Source organism: Podarcis melisellensis (assembly GCF_964234715.1).
Source record: "Podarcis melisellensis genome assembly, chromosome: 13".
NCBI lineage: Eukaryota > Metazoa > Chordata > Lepidosauria > Squamata > Lacertidae > Podarcis > Podarcis melisellensis.
In genome coordinates, this window is record NC_138545.1 from 3,846,413 (window position 1) to 3,860,298 (window position 13,886).

The 13,886-nt window shown below is 47.4% G+C and overlaps 1 protein-coding gene across 1 annotated transcript; it reads right to left on the reverse strand.

Moving 5' to 3' along the window:
* Positions 1–1,988: 1,988 nt before the first annotated feature.
* LOC309355834 (zona pellucida sperm-binding protein 3-like) lies at positions 1,989–13,458 on the reverse strand. The gene is made up of 5 exons (XM_081887023.1): positions 12,694–13,458; positions 8,760–8,878; positions 6,676–6,788; positions 5,048–5,161; positions 1,989–2,152 (listed from the first exon to the last, which is right to left on the reverse strand). Exons 1-5 carry the CDS (start codon positions 12,994–12,996, stop codon positions 2,040–2,042), a joined length of 762 nt encoding a protein of 253 aa, XP_081743149.1. The 5' UTR covers positions 12,997–13,458; the 3' UTR covers positions 1,989–2,039.
* Positions 13,459–13,886: the final 428 nt, after the last annotated feature.

Here is a 13,886-nt window from a genome sequence, read left to right on the forward strand (position 1 = left end):
AAATAAGCAGAACATGTACAAGAGCAGGGCACTAGCCTGGGGAAGATTCAACCTGTTGAATTTCTGCCTGCCCTTTGGTGCTTACACATCAGACAGGCGCCGTTTATATTGTTTCATCGGCGCCTTTAAGCCCTCCCTTTTCCAAGATGCGTGTTTAAGTAATAAGTTCCCAGGATTCCCTGGGGCGGAAGCCATGACTGTTTAAAATGGTATGGCACAGCTTTAAACATATAGTACAGTAACGTATCAAACATTAAAAGCTTCCCTGAACAGGGCTGCCTTCAGATGTCTTCTAAAAGTCTGGTGGTTGTTGTTCTCTTTGACATCTGGTGGGAGGGCGTTCCACAGGGCAGGCACCACCACCAAGAAGGCCCTCTGCCTGGTTCCCTGTAACTTGGCTTCTCACAGAGAGGGACCCGCCAGAAGGCCCTCGGAGCTGGACCTCAGTGTCCGGGCTGAACGATGGGGGTGGAGACGCTCCTTCAGGTCTCCTGGGCCTTTGAGGCCGTTTAGGGCTTTCAAGCTCAGCACCAACACTGAATTGTGCCCGGAAACGTACTGGGAGCCAATGTAGGTCTTTCAGGACCAGTGTTATGTGGACTAGTCTAGCTGCCACATTCTGGATTAATAAAGTGGGTCTTTTCGGCGCCTGTTAAATGCCTCCCTCTTCCAGCAAACCTTTTAAGTAGAGATATTTCTCAGGCTGCATCTGCTTTAGGATTGTTGCAACACAGGGAAGGATTTTTTAAATAATGTATGGAATTTTGTAGTTGGTTGTTTTTTTTTTTTGGTGATGCTTTTATTGCAAAACTGCTTTGAGATATCTCATGGACATTCTCACACTGTTTTTCTCCTCCCTTGCAGCTAGATATTGAGTGGGGAAAGGGCCTACCCATTAGCCTGGAAGGGACCATCCCTCAATAGGAACTGAAGTGTAGTTGGGTTCCCACAAGGCAAGACACAAGCGATAACAGCAAGAACCTTTATTGAACTACATACCTGGGAAACAGGGGCAAAGCAACTGCTTATATACATTCCTAAAAGCCTGGGCCACTCCCACTCCCGACATGATTGGCTGTCTAAACTTCCAAGCTGCGAATCACGACTCATGAGTTCAAGGGCCAATGGCAGAGGCCCAAATCCTGAAATGTTCTGTGATTGGACATCATGTATCGAATCAGGATCCTCAGTCCAGACTGGAGCTCAAACACAGATCCACCATAGCTGTCAAACGTCCCTTATTTGGCAGGAAAGTCCCTTATCCCAGTGCCGTGTCCCGCTGCTGTCCCTTATTGATGATGTCCCTTAAATTTCCCAGGTTTCAAAGGAAGCAGCTCCTCTCCCTCCCTCCCTGCCGGCCAGGGAGGAGGGAGACTCCAACTGTGTTGCTTGGCTGCGTTGCTCACCCAATAAGGAGTCTAAGAACGACTGGGGGGGTGAGCTTGCATGCCTTGTGCCAATCAAATCGGCCGCATTGCCCGGGGACTCGCCTTTGCTCAGCGCTTCCCAGCGGAGAGGGGGCGGTGGTTTTTCTTGCTGCATCCCCTTTGCCTGGTTGCTGCGCTGTGGGAACCACCGCTTGAGGTTTCGTTTGGCTGCTGGCTGGGCTTTCTGCCTTTGGCTCGGAGGGGCTCAGAAGCCGAACATACCTTTGCCCAGAAAATCCCTTATTTTGGCTGCTGATCCCTTATTTTTGAGGCTGCTGGTCCCTTATTTTCAAATCTGTAAGTTGACAGCTATGAGATCCACTGAATAGATAACAGGAACCATCACTTGGCAACCTTTTGGGGTGCTGATGAGGATATTTAAATGGCCATCTAAGGCCGTTCTCTTGCTAAGACGCTTGTCTGACTAGTTCAGCAGCAACAGAACCCTCTGTTAGAGTCGAACCTTCACTGGGTACAAGACCCCAAGAATTGGGGACTCAGGGCATCATCCAGACTGACCCTCCCAAACACACAACAATACAATTGCACAGAGAACTTGTTTTATTAACACGTGCACACACAAAATTAATTACAACTCCCCACTAAGCGGCATCAGCCCCCGCATCTCTGGTACACGAACTGGGTTATCATGGCAAAAAGGACGAGCGCAAGCGAAGATACGACGATAATCAGCGCCATTATCATCCCGGGGTCCTTCATCATCACTGCAAGGAGGAACAGCAAGACTCCAGTGAAGATTATTTCCTCTTTTTTTAAAGGCCCTGATCGCGCTAATTTTTCCCCAAATATGATATAGCAGGGTGCTAGCTAAGGGGGAACGGTTTGGGCCCAGGTAATCTGAAAGATCGTACAGTGGTGCCTCGCTAGACGAAAAGAATCCGTTCCGCGATTCTCTTCGTTTAGCGGTTTTTTCGTCTTGCGAAGCAAGCCCATTGACAGCTTAGCGGATTAGCGCTACAGCGGTCTAGCGGCTTCTAGCGATCAGCTGTTAAGCGGCTTATCAGCAGAACAGCTGATAAGCGGCTTAGCGGCTTAGGAAAAGGGCGAAAAAAGTGAAAAAACCCCGCGGGGGGACGCAAGATTTTTTCGTCTTGCGAAGCAACCCCATAGGGAAATTCGTTTTGCGAAGCGCCTCCAAAACAGAAAACCCTTTCGTCTAGCGGGTTTTCCGTCTTGCGAGGCGTTCGTCTTGCGGGGCACCACTGTATCTCCCTTTACAAACCTGGCCAGGTGCTAAGGATCATCAGGTCCCTTATCTGGGTCCCATCAGGTCCCAGGATCATCAGGTCCCTTATCTGGGTCCCATCAGCATCATGCTTAGAGTAGGGTTACCAGAAATCCCCGTTTCCTGGGAACAGTCCCCGGATTTGCGAATAAGTCCCCGGAATGTCCCCAGATTTCATCTAATGTCCCCGGGAAATGCAGCAGCGGCAGTCTCAGCAGCCCAGAGCAGTTGGGTCTTGGCTGGTTTCAGGAACTGCTCAGAAGTCCCCATATGATGGTGGCGCAGGGGCTCTCAGATGCAGTTTCCGGGCTGCCTCCACCTTCCCTGACCCCAGCAACTAAGCTGTGAAGGGAGGCTTCATGCTGCCTATCAGAGCTTGCGTGCAAGCAGGAGGGGGCAGGCATTTCTCAGTTAGGCAACGGGAAGCCTCCCTTCCCAGCTGAGGGATCCCTGCCCCCTCCTGCTTGCACGCAAGTAGGAATGGGATTGGGGCTGCTCCGATGGGAAGGGAGGCATCGTGCTGCCCGAGCCTCGCTGCCGCCGCTGCTCTTGGCCCTCCTTCTCCACCTTCCATGCCTGAATCACTGCGCACCGCTTCCGCACCACCACCACCGAAGAACCAACAACTCAGGGGCTGCCCAGGCTCATGGAGAAAGGAGATAGAAGCCTTGGAGGAAGGGGAAACGTGGCGGTTGAGGTCAAGGTGGCCGTCGCCCCTCTGCCACCGCCATCACTGCAGAATCAACATCCCAAACGTGTAGTGATGAATTAAAGTGTCCCCACATTCATTGGGAAAAATCTGGTAACCTTCGCTTAGGAGCCTTCTCGGTGGCTGCTCCCAAATTGCGGAATTCCCTCCCAAAGAGAGCTTAGATTGGCTCCCTTCTTGTCCTTTCCCCAAAGATCTTCCTGTTCGGACAGGCCTTTGGAAACTAAGGAACAGATTATGCTGATGGCTGGGCCTATTTTGGAGCTGTGTGACAGAGCAACAGACCCTCCAAGTCTCCCTATTTTCCAGGGACATCCCTGATTTAGAGAAGCTACCCCAGTTTCTGATTTAATCCCCAAATGTCCTGCTTTTTCTTAGGGTGTCCCTATTTTCATTGGAGAAACATTGGGGGGTATGGAGTTCATAGAATCATAGAGTTGGAAGAGACCACAAGGGCCATGGAGTCCAACCCCCTGCCAAGCAGGAAACCCCATCAGAGCACTCCTGACATATGGTTGTCAAGCCTCTGCTTAAAGACCTCCAAAGAAGGAGACTCCACCACACTCCTGGGCAGCAAATTCCACTGTCAAACAGCTCTTACTGTCAGGAAGTTCTTCCTAATGTTTAGGTGGAATCTTATTTCAGTTATCTGACCCCCCCCCCCTGCTATCTGAAGGCAATCCTGTATAGGGAAAGGTTTTTGGGGTTTTTTATGTTTAACGTTTTACAGTGGTGCCTCGCAAGTCGAAATTAATCCGTTCCGTGAGTCTCTGCGTCTTGCGGTTTTTTCGTCTTGCGAAGAACGGCTATTAGCGGCTATTAGCGGCTTAGTGGCTATTAACGGCTTAGTGGCTTTAAGAAAAAGGAAACAAATTCGCAAGAACTCGTAAGACCTTTCGTCTTGCGAAGCAAGCCCATAGGGAAATTCGTCTTGCGGAACGACTCAAAAAACGGAAAACTCTTTCGTTTTGCGCGTTTTTCGTCTTGCGAGGCATTCGTCTTGCGAGGTACCACTGTATTATATACGTTGGAAGCTGCCCAGAATGGCTGGGGCAACACAGTCACATGTGTGAGGTATGAATAGTAAAAAATCATCATTATTAAATGGGACGTCGCTATTTTCATCGGAGAAATGTTGGAGGGTATGGAGCAGGGGTCAGCAAACTTTTTCAGCAGGGGGCCGGTCCACTGTCCCTCAGACCTTGTGGGGGGCCGGACTATATTTTGAAAAAAAATATTTGAACGAATTCCCGGATTTAGAAGGCCATTGGGCCGGATCCGGCCCCCAGGCCTTAGTTTGCCTACCCATAGTATTGAGACTACCTTAGAAGGCAGTAAGTTCTCTTTTATTGGAGGTTTTAAAGCAGATATTGGATGGTCATCTGCCAGGGATTCTTTAACTAAGATTCCTGCATTGCAGGGGGTTCGATTGGATGATCTTGGGGGTCCCTTTTCTATAATTCTACACCATGCCGACAAAGCTCCCCCTTTCAGGTTGTTTGGGCAGCTGTGGGATCCTGGCAACAGGGACCCTGCTGCAGAAATAGTTAACGGTCTTTGGCCACCTGTACTGTTGGGATTAACCAAGCAAGAGAGGGGCAGATTCTCAAAGGAGACCAAAGAGCCAAAGGAATCAAGCTAGCGTTGCCCTGCTGGCTGTCTCACGTGCTGACTTGTGTTTCACAATCACCACTTTCTTCTCCGTGTCTGGAACTGTGCCCTGGGTTGACGCAAGGGTGGTGTCCTCGTTGGACTCCGTTTGAATTAAAGACGAGTTCTCTGTAAGTGAAGAAGACAAAGACGAGTTCTGTAACTTCCCAGATTTCTGTGGTGCATTCTTTGATGTTCTGCATGTGGGGATATTCCCCTCGGGGGCGGTTCAAGTACAGAGGCTCACCCCAAAACCCCTCGTGGTCAGGCTTCATTCAGTAATGCAATACCAAACAGTACAGAGAGTCTGCAAGAGCATTTCCATTAGGACAGAAATAAACAGGCAAAACTACAATACGATTCAAAGTGTTGGTGCTGAGCTTTAAGGCCCTAAACGGCCTCAGTCCTGTATACCTGAAGGAGCGTCTCCACCCCCATCGTTCTGCCCAGACACTGAGGTCCAGCTCCGAGGGCCTTCTGGCGGTTCCCTCCCTGCGAGAAGCCAAGTTACAGGGAACCCGGCGGAGGGCCTTCTCGGTGGTGGCACCCGCCCTGTGGAACACCCTCCCAGTAGATGTCAAGGAAATAAACAACTACCTGACTTTTAGAAGACACCTGAAGGGAATTTTTTTTGAAGACACCTGTTTAGCGAAATTTTTAATGTTTAATGCTATACATTGGTACCTCTGGTTAAGAACCTAATTCGTTCTGGAGGCCCGTTCTTAACCTGAAACTGTTCTTAACCTGAAGCACCACTTTAGCTAATGGGACCTCCTGCTGCTGCCGGTGAGCAATTTCTGTTCTCATCCTGAAGCAAAGTTCTTAACCCAAGGTACTATTTCTAGGTTAACAGAGTCTGTAACCTGAAGCATCAGTAACCTGAAGCGTCTGTAACCCGAGGTACCACTGTATTGTGTTTTTAACATTCGGTTCGGAGCTGCACAGAGCAGTTGGGTATAAATTTATTATTATTTATTAATAATAATAATAATAATAATAATAATATTATTATTATTATTATCTTAGCTCTTCATCCTTTGCCCAACCACATTCTGCTACCCCATTGTCCCACCATCTCATCCAAAAACACTCCTCGGAATTTTTTTTTACTCAACCCATTTTTTTACTGTACATGTTTGAACCCTCCTTGTACTTTATCTGTTTTCCACCTTAACATTCAGCTGTTACATTCCTCTTTAACCATTTGCCAGTTCTGTGGTCGGGTTGCATTACTGCGTATGAGCCACTGGTCTCAACGATAATTTAACAGAAACGAGAATTCAAAAAAAGACGACATATGACTCTTTCCATTCAACACATTATAAGCATCAAGCAAAGGCTCCAGTGGTGGCCAAACTCGGCCCTCTTGATGTTTTTTGGGACTACAATTCCCATCATCCCTGACCACGGGCCCTGATAGCTAGGGATGATGGGAGTTGTAGTCCAAAAACACTGAGCTAAGCCAAAAGACATGCCCCACGTTTTATGTCAGCCTTCCCCCTTGAACTACAACTCCCATCATCCCGGACAATTGGCTAAGCTGACTAAGGATGATGGGAGTTGTAGTCCAAGACATCTAGAGGGCATCAAAGGGAGGCTGACCTAGATATACCCATGATGCTTTTCCTTTCAGAGACACCTGCCTTGCTGCCAATAGACATTTCTTTTCTCTCGCCCAACAGCTGTTCTCGGTTTCGCCAGCATCTCAGAGCCGTTTGCTTCACTGATATTCCTTGAGCCTCCTAAGGGCATTTGCCTGTGAAAGAGAGAACACCAGTCTGGAAAAAAACAATTTACATGAAAGGGCGAGGGTGCATTGTACCAAAGCTACATACTTAAAAGGTCCGTTCAGATAATTCTGTGCCACTGATTCCCATGGGCAGCACATCAGTTAACCTATGGAACTCACTGCCACAGGCTCAGAAATACAGGTGTTGCTCAGGTTGGTCGTTCCCTGCCCACCAAGCCCAACCACACCTGCACCAGGTAAGTGACTAAAACTGCTCATCCCTCTCACCCCAAATCACGTACACCTGTCCTGCTCTCCAGTTCTCATGGCTTGGAGGGGCGAACAAGGAAGTGCGGTAGGCTGCTTGCCTACTGAGATAATAAGTATTCCCATAAAGTTAAAGGGTAAAGGGACCCCTGACCATTAGGTCCAGTCGCGGACGACTCTGGGGTTGCGGCGCTCATCTCGCTTTATTGGCCGAGGGAGCCGGCGTACAGCTTCCGGGTCATGTGGCCAGCAGGACTAAGCCGCTTCTGGCAAACCAGAGCAGTGCACGGAAACGGCGTTTACCTTCCCACCGGAGTGGTACCTCTTTATCTACTTGCACTTTGATGTGCTTTTGAACTGCTAGGTTGGCAGGAGCAGGGACTGAGCAACGGGAGCTCACCCCGTCGTGGGGATTTGAACCGCCGACCTTCTGATCGGCAAGTCCTAGGCTCTGTGGTTTAACCCACAGCACCACCTGCGTCCCAGTATTCCCATAGCTTCCCTTAAATGGTGCGTTGTCCTTATAAAAGCCTAAGATATACTATTGGGCTTCAATGCAAATTTGGTTCGGGATCTGAATTATCTGCCTTCTGGTCCCTTGTTCCTGGCCGTGGCTACAACATTATTCAAGCCAAGATAGAGGACATCTGTGGCCCTGCAAATCTTCTGGGACTCCAGCTGTCACCAGCCCTGAATTAAGCGACGGCACTCTGCAGATGCCCAGAGACACTGTGGCCACATTCACACCATATAACACTAAGATGCCACTTTAAAGAGTAATGGCTTCCCCCAAAGAATTCTGGGTACTGTAGTTTGTTATGGATGGATCCTGATACTGGTTAGGAACCCTCTATTGCTTTCCCTAAGAAAGAGGTTGCTGGTGGTACTTTACTATGAAGTTGTTATAGTAAGAGCCACATTTCAAACCAGTGCTTTTTTTGCAGGACAAAAAAGTACAGGGAATCCCCCATATCCCCTCACAATTAATCAAATTCCTCAGGAAGAGGGATTGGTTGTTAAACCACTCCAAAAACTGTACATCTCTGAGGAGAATAAGGATCTCCTAAAAAACCCCCACAACCTCAGCTCACAGAATTATTTTGGGGAAGCCATAGCTGTTTTTAGAAAACATCTGAAGGCAGCCCTGTTTAGGGAAGTTTTAAATGCTTGATGCTTTTATTATATTTTAAATATTTTTTTGAAAGCCGCCCAGAGTGCCTGGGGAAATTATTATTATTATTTGATATATTAGCATTTTAAATGTATATGGGGTAATGCCGATAATAAGCCTTTGTATTTGTGATTTCCTTGTCTTCCAGAATGGAAGCTGCACCTACAAATCTAGGTTTTCCCAGCTCAGGTTAACCTGCGAGGTCATTCCTCACAGGGAGCCATCCAGGCCCTGTTCGCATGACCAGTACCCCGTCTCCCCAAATACCGTATTTTATTTTTCGCTCTATAAGACGCACCAGACCACAAGAGGCACCTAGTTTTTGGAGGAGGAAAACAAGAAAAAAAATACAGTATTCTGAATCTCAGAAGCCAGAACAGTAAGAGGGATCGCTGCGCAGTGAAATCAGCAATCCCTCTTGCTGTTCTGGCTTCTGGGGTCGCTGCGCAGCCTGCATTCGCTCCATGAGATGCACACACATTTCCCCTTACTTTTTAGGAGGGGAAAAGTGCGTCTTATAGAGCAAAAAATAGGGTACCTTACGCGATTCTTTTGCAAACCTTGGACATTGACACTCAATGAGGACTGCAGACGGCAGGCTGGGCTCAGCTGTGGTGGGAGCAGGCCTTTCTGTGTTGTAAAACAAAATATTTCTGTAGATCACAGTGCCTGGAGTCAGCTGTTGGGAGAATAAACAGAGAATCGCACTGCAGTATTGAACACTTGATTGGGAGCTGCCCAGAGTGGCTCAGGAAACTCAACCGGATGGGCGGGGTATAAATAATAAATTATTATTATGAACATTTGCACACGCACGCACACACACACACACACAAGCCCAGATGTCAGGGCAATGGACACAGCTCCAAACCTTAATCCACATCTGCAATTTATTTTATTTATTGCATTCGCAGCCCACCATTTTCTCAGAGGCGCTAAAGGTGGCACACATGCTTCGCTCCCTCCCCATTCAATCGCACAACAACCCTGTGAGGTAGGTTCGACTGAGGCGCACCCGGTGAGCTTCACAGCCAAGTCGAGGGATTTGAACTCTGGTCTCCCAGCTCCCTGCAACCACTGCACCACGCTGCCTCTCGTTGGCAAGCGATGGAGAGTTCCCAGACGCACCAGGCTTGAGAAGTCCTCAGCCAGCCCAAAGGCAGGAAAGTCTAATAAACAAAAACCTGCCCTTATTCCCTTATGGGGGACACAAGAGCCCTTATAAAGTCCTTTGTAGGTTCTCCATCGGTCGGAGAAAATAACAGGACAACCAGAGAATATTGAGAAGCAAAGCAGCTAGTAAGCCTGATCTTTATTGAACTGTTGCAACAGGGTGCTCCCCTCACACGCAGGAAAGGAGGAGGACCCCGAACCCAGGTGTGCTCGCCCTTATATAGACATTTTAAATTGCCCGCCCTGGAGCTCAAGACCACCCCTCCATACATACATCACAGAAGGGGTGTAACCCAAGACCACCCCCCACAAACGTCATACCTACATCACAGAAAAGGCGGTCTACAACAGAAATCCGAGTGCCTTGTTTTTTACCCTGTCTGCCACGTTATCTGATAATGCCTTACCTGATTGCCTTTCCTGGTAGTCTGGCCATTCCTTTGAGATGGCGATTACCCAATTCCTGAGACAATGGGAAGGTTTCCTCACCCGCTCCCTCATTGCAGAGTAAACATTTGGTCAGTTGGGGAGTCAAAATGGTTTCAGGGTGGTCTTCCTGTGCTGCTCCAGAGATGTGGGCTACACATCTATGTATGCGCTTGGTTGATACAATTATGAACATATATATATATATATGTATACACACACACACACACAGTGGTACCTCAAGTTAAGTGCTTAATGCGTTCCGGAGGTCCGTTCTTAACCTGAAACTGTTCTTAACCTGAAGCACCACTTTAGCTAATGGGGCCTCCTGCTGCTGCCGCCACGCGATTTCTGTTCTCATCTTGAAGCAAAGTTCTTTACCTGAAGTACTATTTCTGGGTTAGCAGAGTGTGTAACCTGAAGCGTTTGTAACCAGAGGTACCACTATGCCTGAGGTTCCACTACACACACATATATATATATATATATATATGCAGGTTTTGGTGTCCTCGGGTGTCTTCCCGTGTAAAAGTTGGGGTGTCTAGGCGACGTTTCGACGAGGTCTCACTCGTCATCTTCAGGCTGGTGCTTTCGGCTTCTTGTTACTGGAACAGAGCAGGATCTCAGTGTTTGAGTTCCTATAAATACTGTTGAGGGGGTGTGGTGTATAGCCTCCAATGTTCTGGGCAGAGAGGAAGTTCCCAGGCTAGTGTGCCTTTTCTTCTTTTATATATATATATACACACACACACACACATATATATATATATATATATATTTGCTTTCGTAGATTTTCACGGGTACAGGAATGCAGGTTTTGGTGTCCTCGGGTGTCTTCCCGTGTAAAAGTTGGGGTGTCTAGGCGACGTTTCGACGAGGTCTCACTCGTCATCTTCAGGCTGGTGCTTTCGGCTTCTTGTTACTGGAACAGAGCAGGATCTCCGTGTTTGAGTTCCTATAAATACTGTTGAGGGGGTGTGGTGTATAGCCTCCAATGTTCTGGGCAGAGAGGAAGTTCCCAGGCTAGTGTGCCTTTTCTTCTTTTGTTCCTTAATTACTTGAGGGATATCTTGAGTGATTTCTTGAGTGATATCCTGAGTACCACTTAGGTGGGTCATTAGGTGTGGATTAGTTGCTAAAGTCTTTGTGTCTTGACCTCTTGAACTTTGTGAAGAGTTTTTCTGAGAAGATGGCTGTACTGCACTTAGTTGTGCTCTGGCTTGGCTTCGTGTATAGGGGCGAGCTGTGGTTTTGTGGCCTGTGTCAGCCAGATCTGTGTAGGGATTGCAGGGGGGTGCAGCATCCGGAGGTGCCACCATGGTTTGGCTACTGGATGGTGTCTGTAATTTATCTGTGGAGAGGGTCTGGGTTTGGATCTGGTGTGGTTGATTGGTGATAGCGTTCTGTGTGCCTCTGGATCTGGTGTCAGTTTTTGTGGGGAGGGCTAATTTCCAGATGTCTGGCAAGCGGGATGTGTCGTCACGCTTGTTCATGTTGTGAGGGTGTTTCTCTATCTCGATGGCTTCCATGATTATTCTCTTGTGGTGATGTTCCATGTTAAAGAGCAATTTGGAATCTGCAAAATTAATTTCGTGTCCTGTTTCTTTCATGTGTTGGAAAAGAGAGGAAGTTTTTTCTTCTTTTTTGACGGCATTCTTGTGTTCTGCGATACGTGCATTTATTCGTCTGTTTGTTTGTCCAATGTACGTGGCTGGGCAGACTTTGCAGGGTATTTCATAGACCCCTTGGTTTTCCAACTGGATTTTATCCTTGGGGTTTCTGAGGATATTGGCTATTTTTTGGTTGGTGCAAAAGGCTGTTTTGATATTGTGTTTCTGGAGGATTTTGCTAATTTTATCTGTAGTGCCCTTGATATAAGGAAGGAGGGCCATGCCATTGTTTTCTTCTGTGTCTTGGTTTTTGGGGGGTGTTTCTTTTTGGATTAGCTTCGTAACCCTGTTTTGCTGGTATCCATTGGCAATTAACACATTTGAGAGATTCTGTAACTCAGTTGTCAAGTGGTCTTTGTCAGCCAGGCGTTTGGTTCTGGAGATGAGAGTCTTGGCTACGGAGTTTATTTGTGCAGGGTGGTGGTGTGATTGTGCATGTAAGTAGCGGTTGGTGTGTGTTTTTTTCCGGTAGATAGTGTGTCCTAGGGAGCCATCAGGTTTTTTGTAGATTAGGACGTCAAGGAAGGGAAGTTGGTTGTTGGCTTCTATTTCCATAGTGAATTGTATTTTGGGGTGTAGGCTGTTGAGATGTGTGAGGAAGCTATCCAGTTTTTCCTTCCCGTGTGGCCAAATTACAAAGGTGTCGTCAACATATCTGAGCCAAAGTTTGGGTTTGTGTTCTGACTTGTCTAAAGCATTGGTTTCAAAGTGTTCCATGTACAGGTTTGCGATGACCGGTGAGAGGGGTGATCCCATAGGTGCTCCTTCTATCTGTTTGTATCTTTGTCCATTGTGGATGAAGTACGTGTTGGTTAGGCAGTGGTTGGTCAGGTCCAAGATGTATTCGGGGGGATTGTATTTGTTTTGAATGGCTCTCTGCCCAGAACATTGGAGGCTATACACCACACCCCCTCAACAGTATTTATAGGAACTCAAACACGGAGATCCTGCTCTGTTCCAGTAACAAGAAGCCGAAAGCACCAGCCTGAAGATGACGAGTGAGACCTCGTCGAAACGTCGCCTAGACACCCCAACTTTTACACGGGAAGACACCCGGGGACACCAAAACCTGCGCATATATATATATATATATATATATATATATATATATATATATAAAACCTTAATTTTTTTATTTCAAAGAAAGCAAGGCTCTGTTCCCGACATTTCAACATTGCCAGGAAGGAAGAATAGAGAAGACAGAGGAGGAACCCCAACATCTCACCTGGACCTGGGATCCGCACGCTTGGAGGGCGACCGCAAAAACCACAGTTTCTCCTTCAAGGCTGGTATAAGGACAGTCTCCCAGGGTCAGGTCACTGGGTTTCACCAGCTCTTTGGCTCCTGGACTTTTCTCCACTGACACAATAACTTGGGACTGGTCACATTTTACCTTCACCCAGTAAGGCCCAGTTTGCTGAACCCACCAGGACTGGGTCGAAGGAAACCACTGTCCTGTATGAATTCTAAGTGGGGCTGGCATCGCCCCCACAGTTAAGCAAACGAACAGCCAGCCATAGCCCCCCATTCTTCACACCCTACAAGGCCTTCTTCAGCCCAGAAAGGGAAAAATACCCCTAGCAGCAGCTTTTTATAGCTTCACCTGCATCAGGTGATTAACAGGTTTTTCCCCCCTCCCTCCCTTCATCACACACCTGTCTTGGACCAAAAGGTGATTGCTATAGGAAGTATTTTCCTCCCATTGTATGAAATGGTTAGAGCTCCTCCAGTTTGCAAGGCTCATTTGACAACAAAAAAAGAAACCGAGCCTTTATTGTCGTTTTCCCAGTCCTGTGGAACTCTCTGCCACTAGAGAGTCAGCAGGCGTCTTCTGTTCTCGACTTTTAAATGCCTGCCGTAAAATTTTCCTATTCCGGCAGGTTATGCAGGCAATTATCTTTCCGCAACAGTTATCTGGTTTTAGTTTTCTACATGGTTTTTATTGTATGGTTTTCTGTTACAGTTGCTACAAACTGCTTTTTTAAAATAAGAAATTAGCACTAATCCATTTAAATAAATGATAAAATAAAAGCCTACTACTCTTTTCTCCGGTGGGTGAAGATGGAGATAGGATGGATTTGTTGAAGACTGTAAAAAGTTCGCTGCACCCCAACTTTGGGGTATGTTTCAGCCTGTTGATTTCGGGGTGCTAAGCACTCATAACTTTGGGGACTGAGCCCCATTAGATAGAGTGGAACTTGTTTCTAGGTAAGCATGCAGGCCAGGATTGCAGGGTAAGGCTGCAAGTCTAACCGTGTCTACTCAGAAGTAAGTCCTGTGGGGCCTTACTCACAGGTAAGTGGGGTTATGGCTGCAGCCTTAAAAAGAGTAAAATATTAACACACACTCCACTATAGACTGGCAGCAGTTTCTTACACGTTTACCCAGAAAGTCCTACTGAGCTCTATGGGTGTTAAT

Excerpts from the sequence above, each read along its gene's own strand:
- LOC309355834 (XM_081887023.1), bottom strand. The coding sequence starts at position 12,996 with ATGGGGGGCTATGGCTGGCTGTTCGTTTGCTTAACTGTGGGGGCGATG. Across the intron at positions 5,162-6,675 it reads AAATGTCTATTGGCAGCAAG|AGAACTCGTCTTTAATTCAA; the intron begins GCAGGTGTCTCT and ends CTTCACTTACAG. Across the intron at positions 2,153-5,047 it reads TGTGAAACACAAGTCAGCAC|TGATGATGAAGGACCCCGGG; the intron begins GTGAGACAGCCA and ends TCCTCCTTGCAG.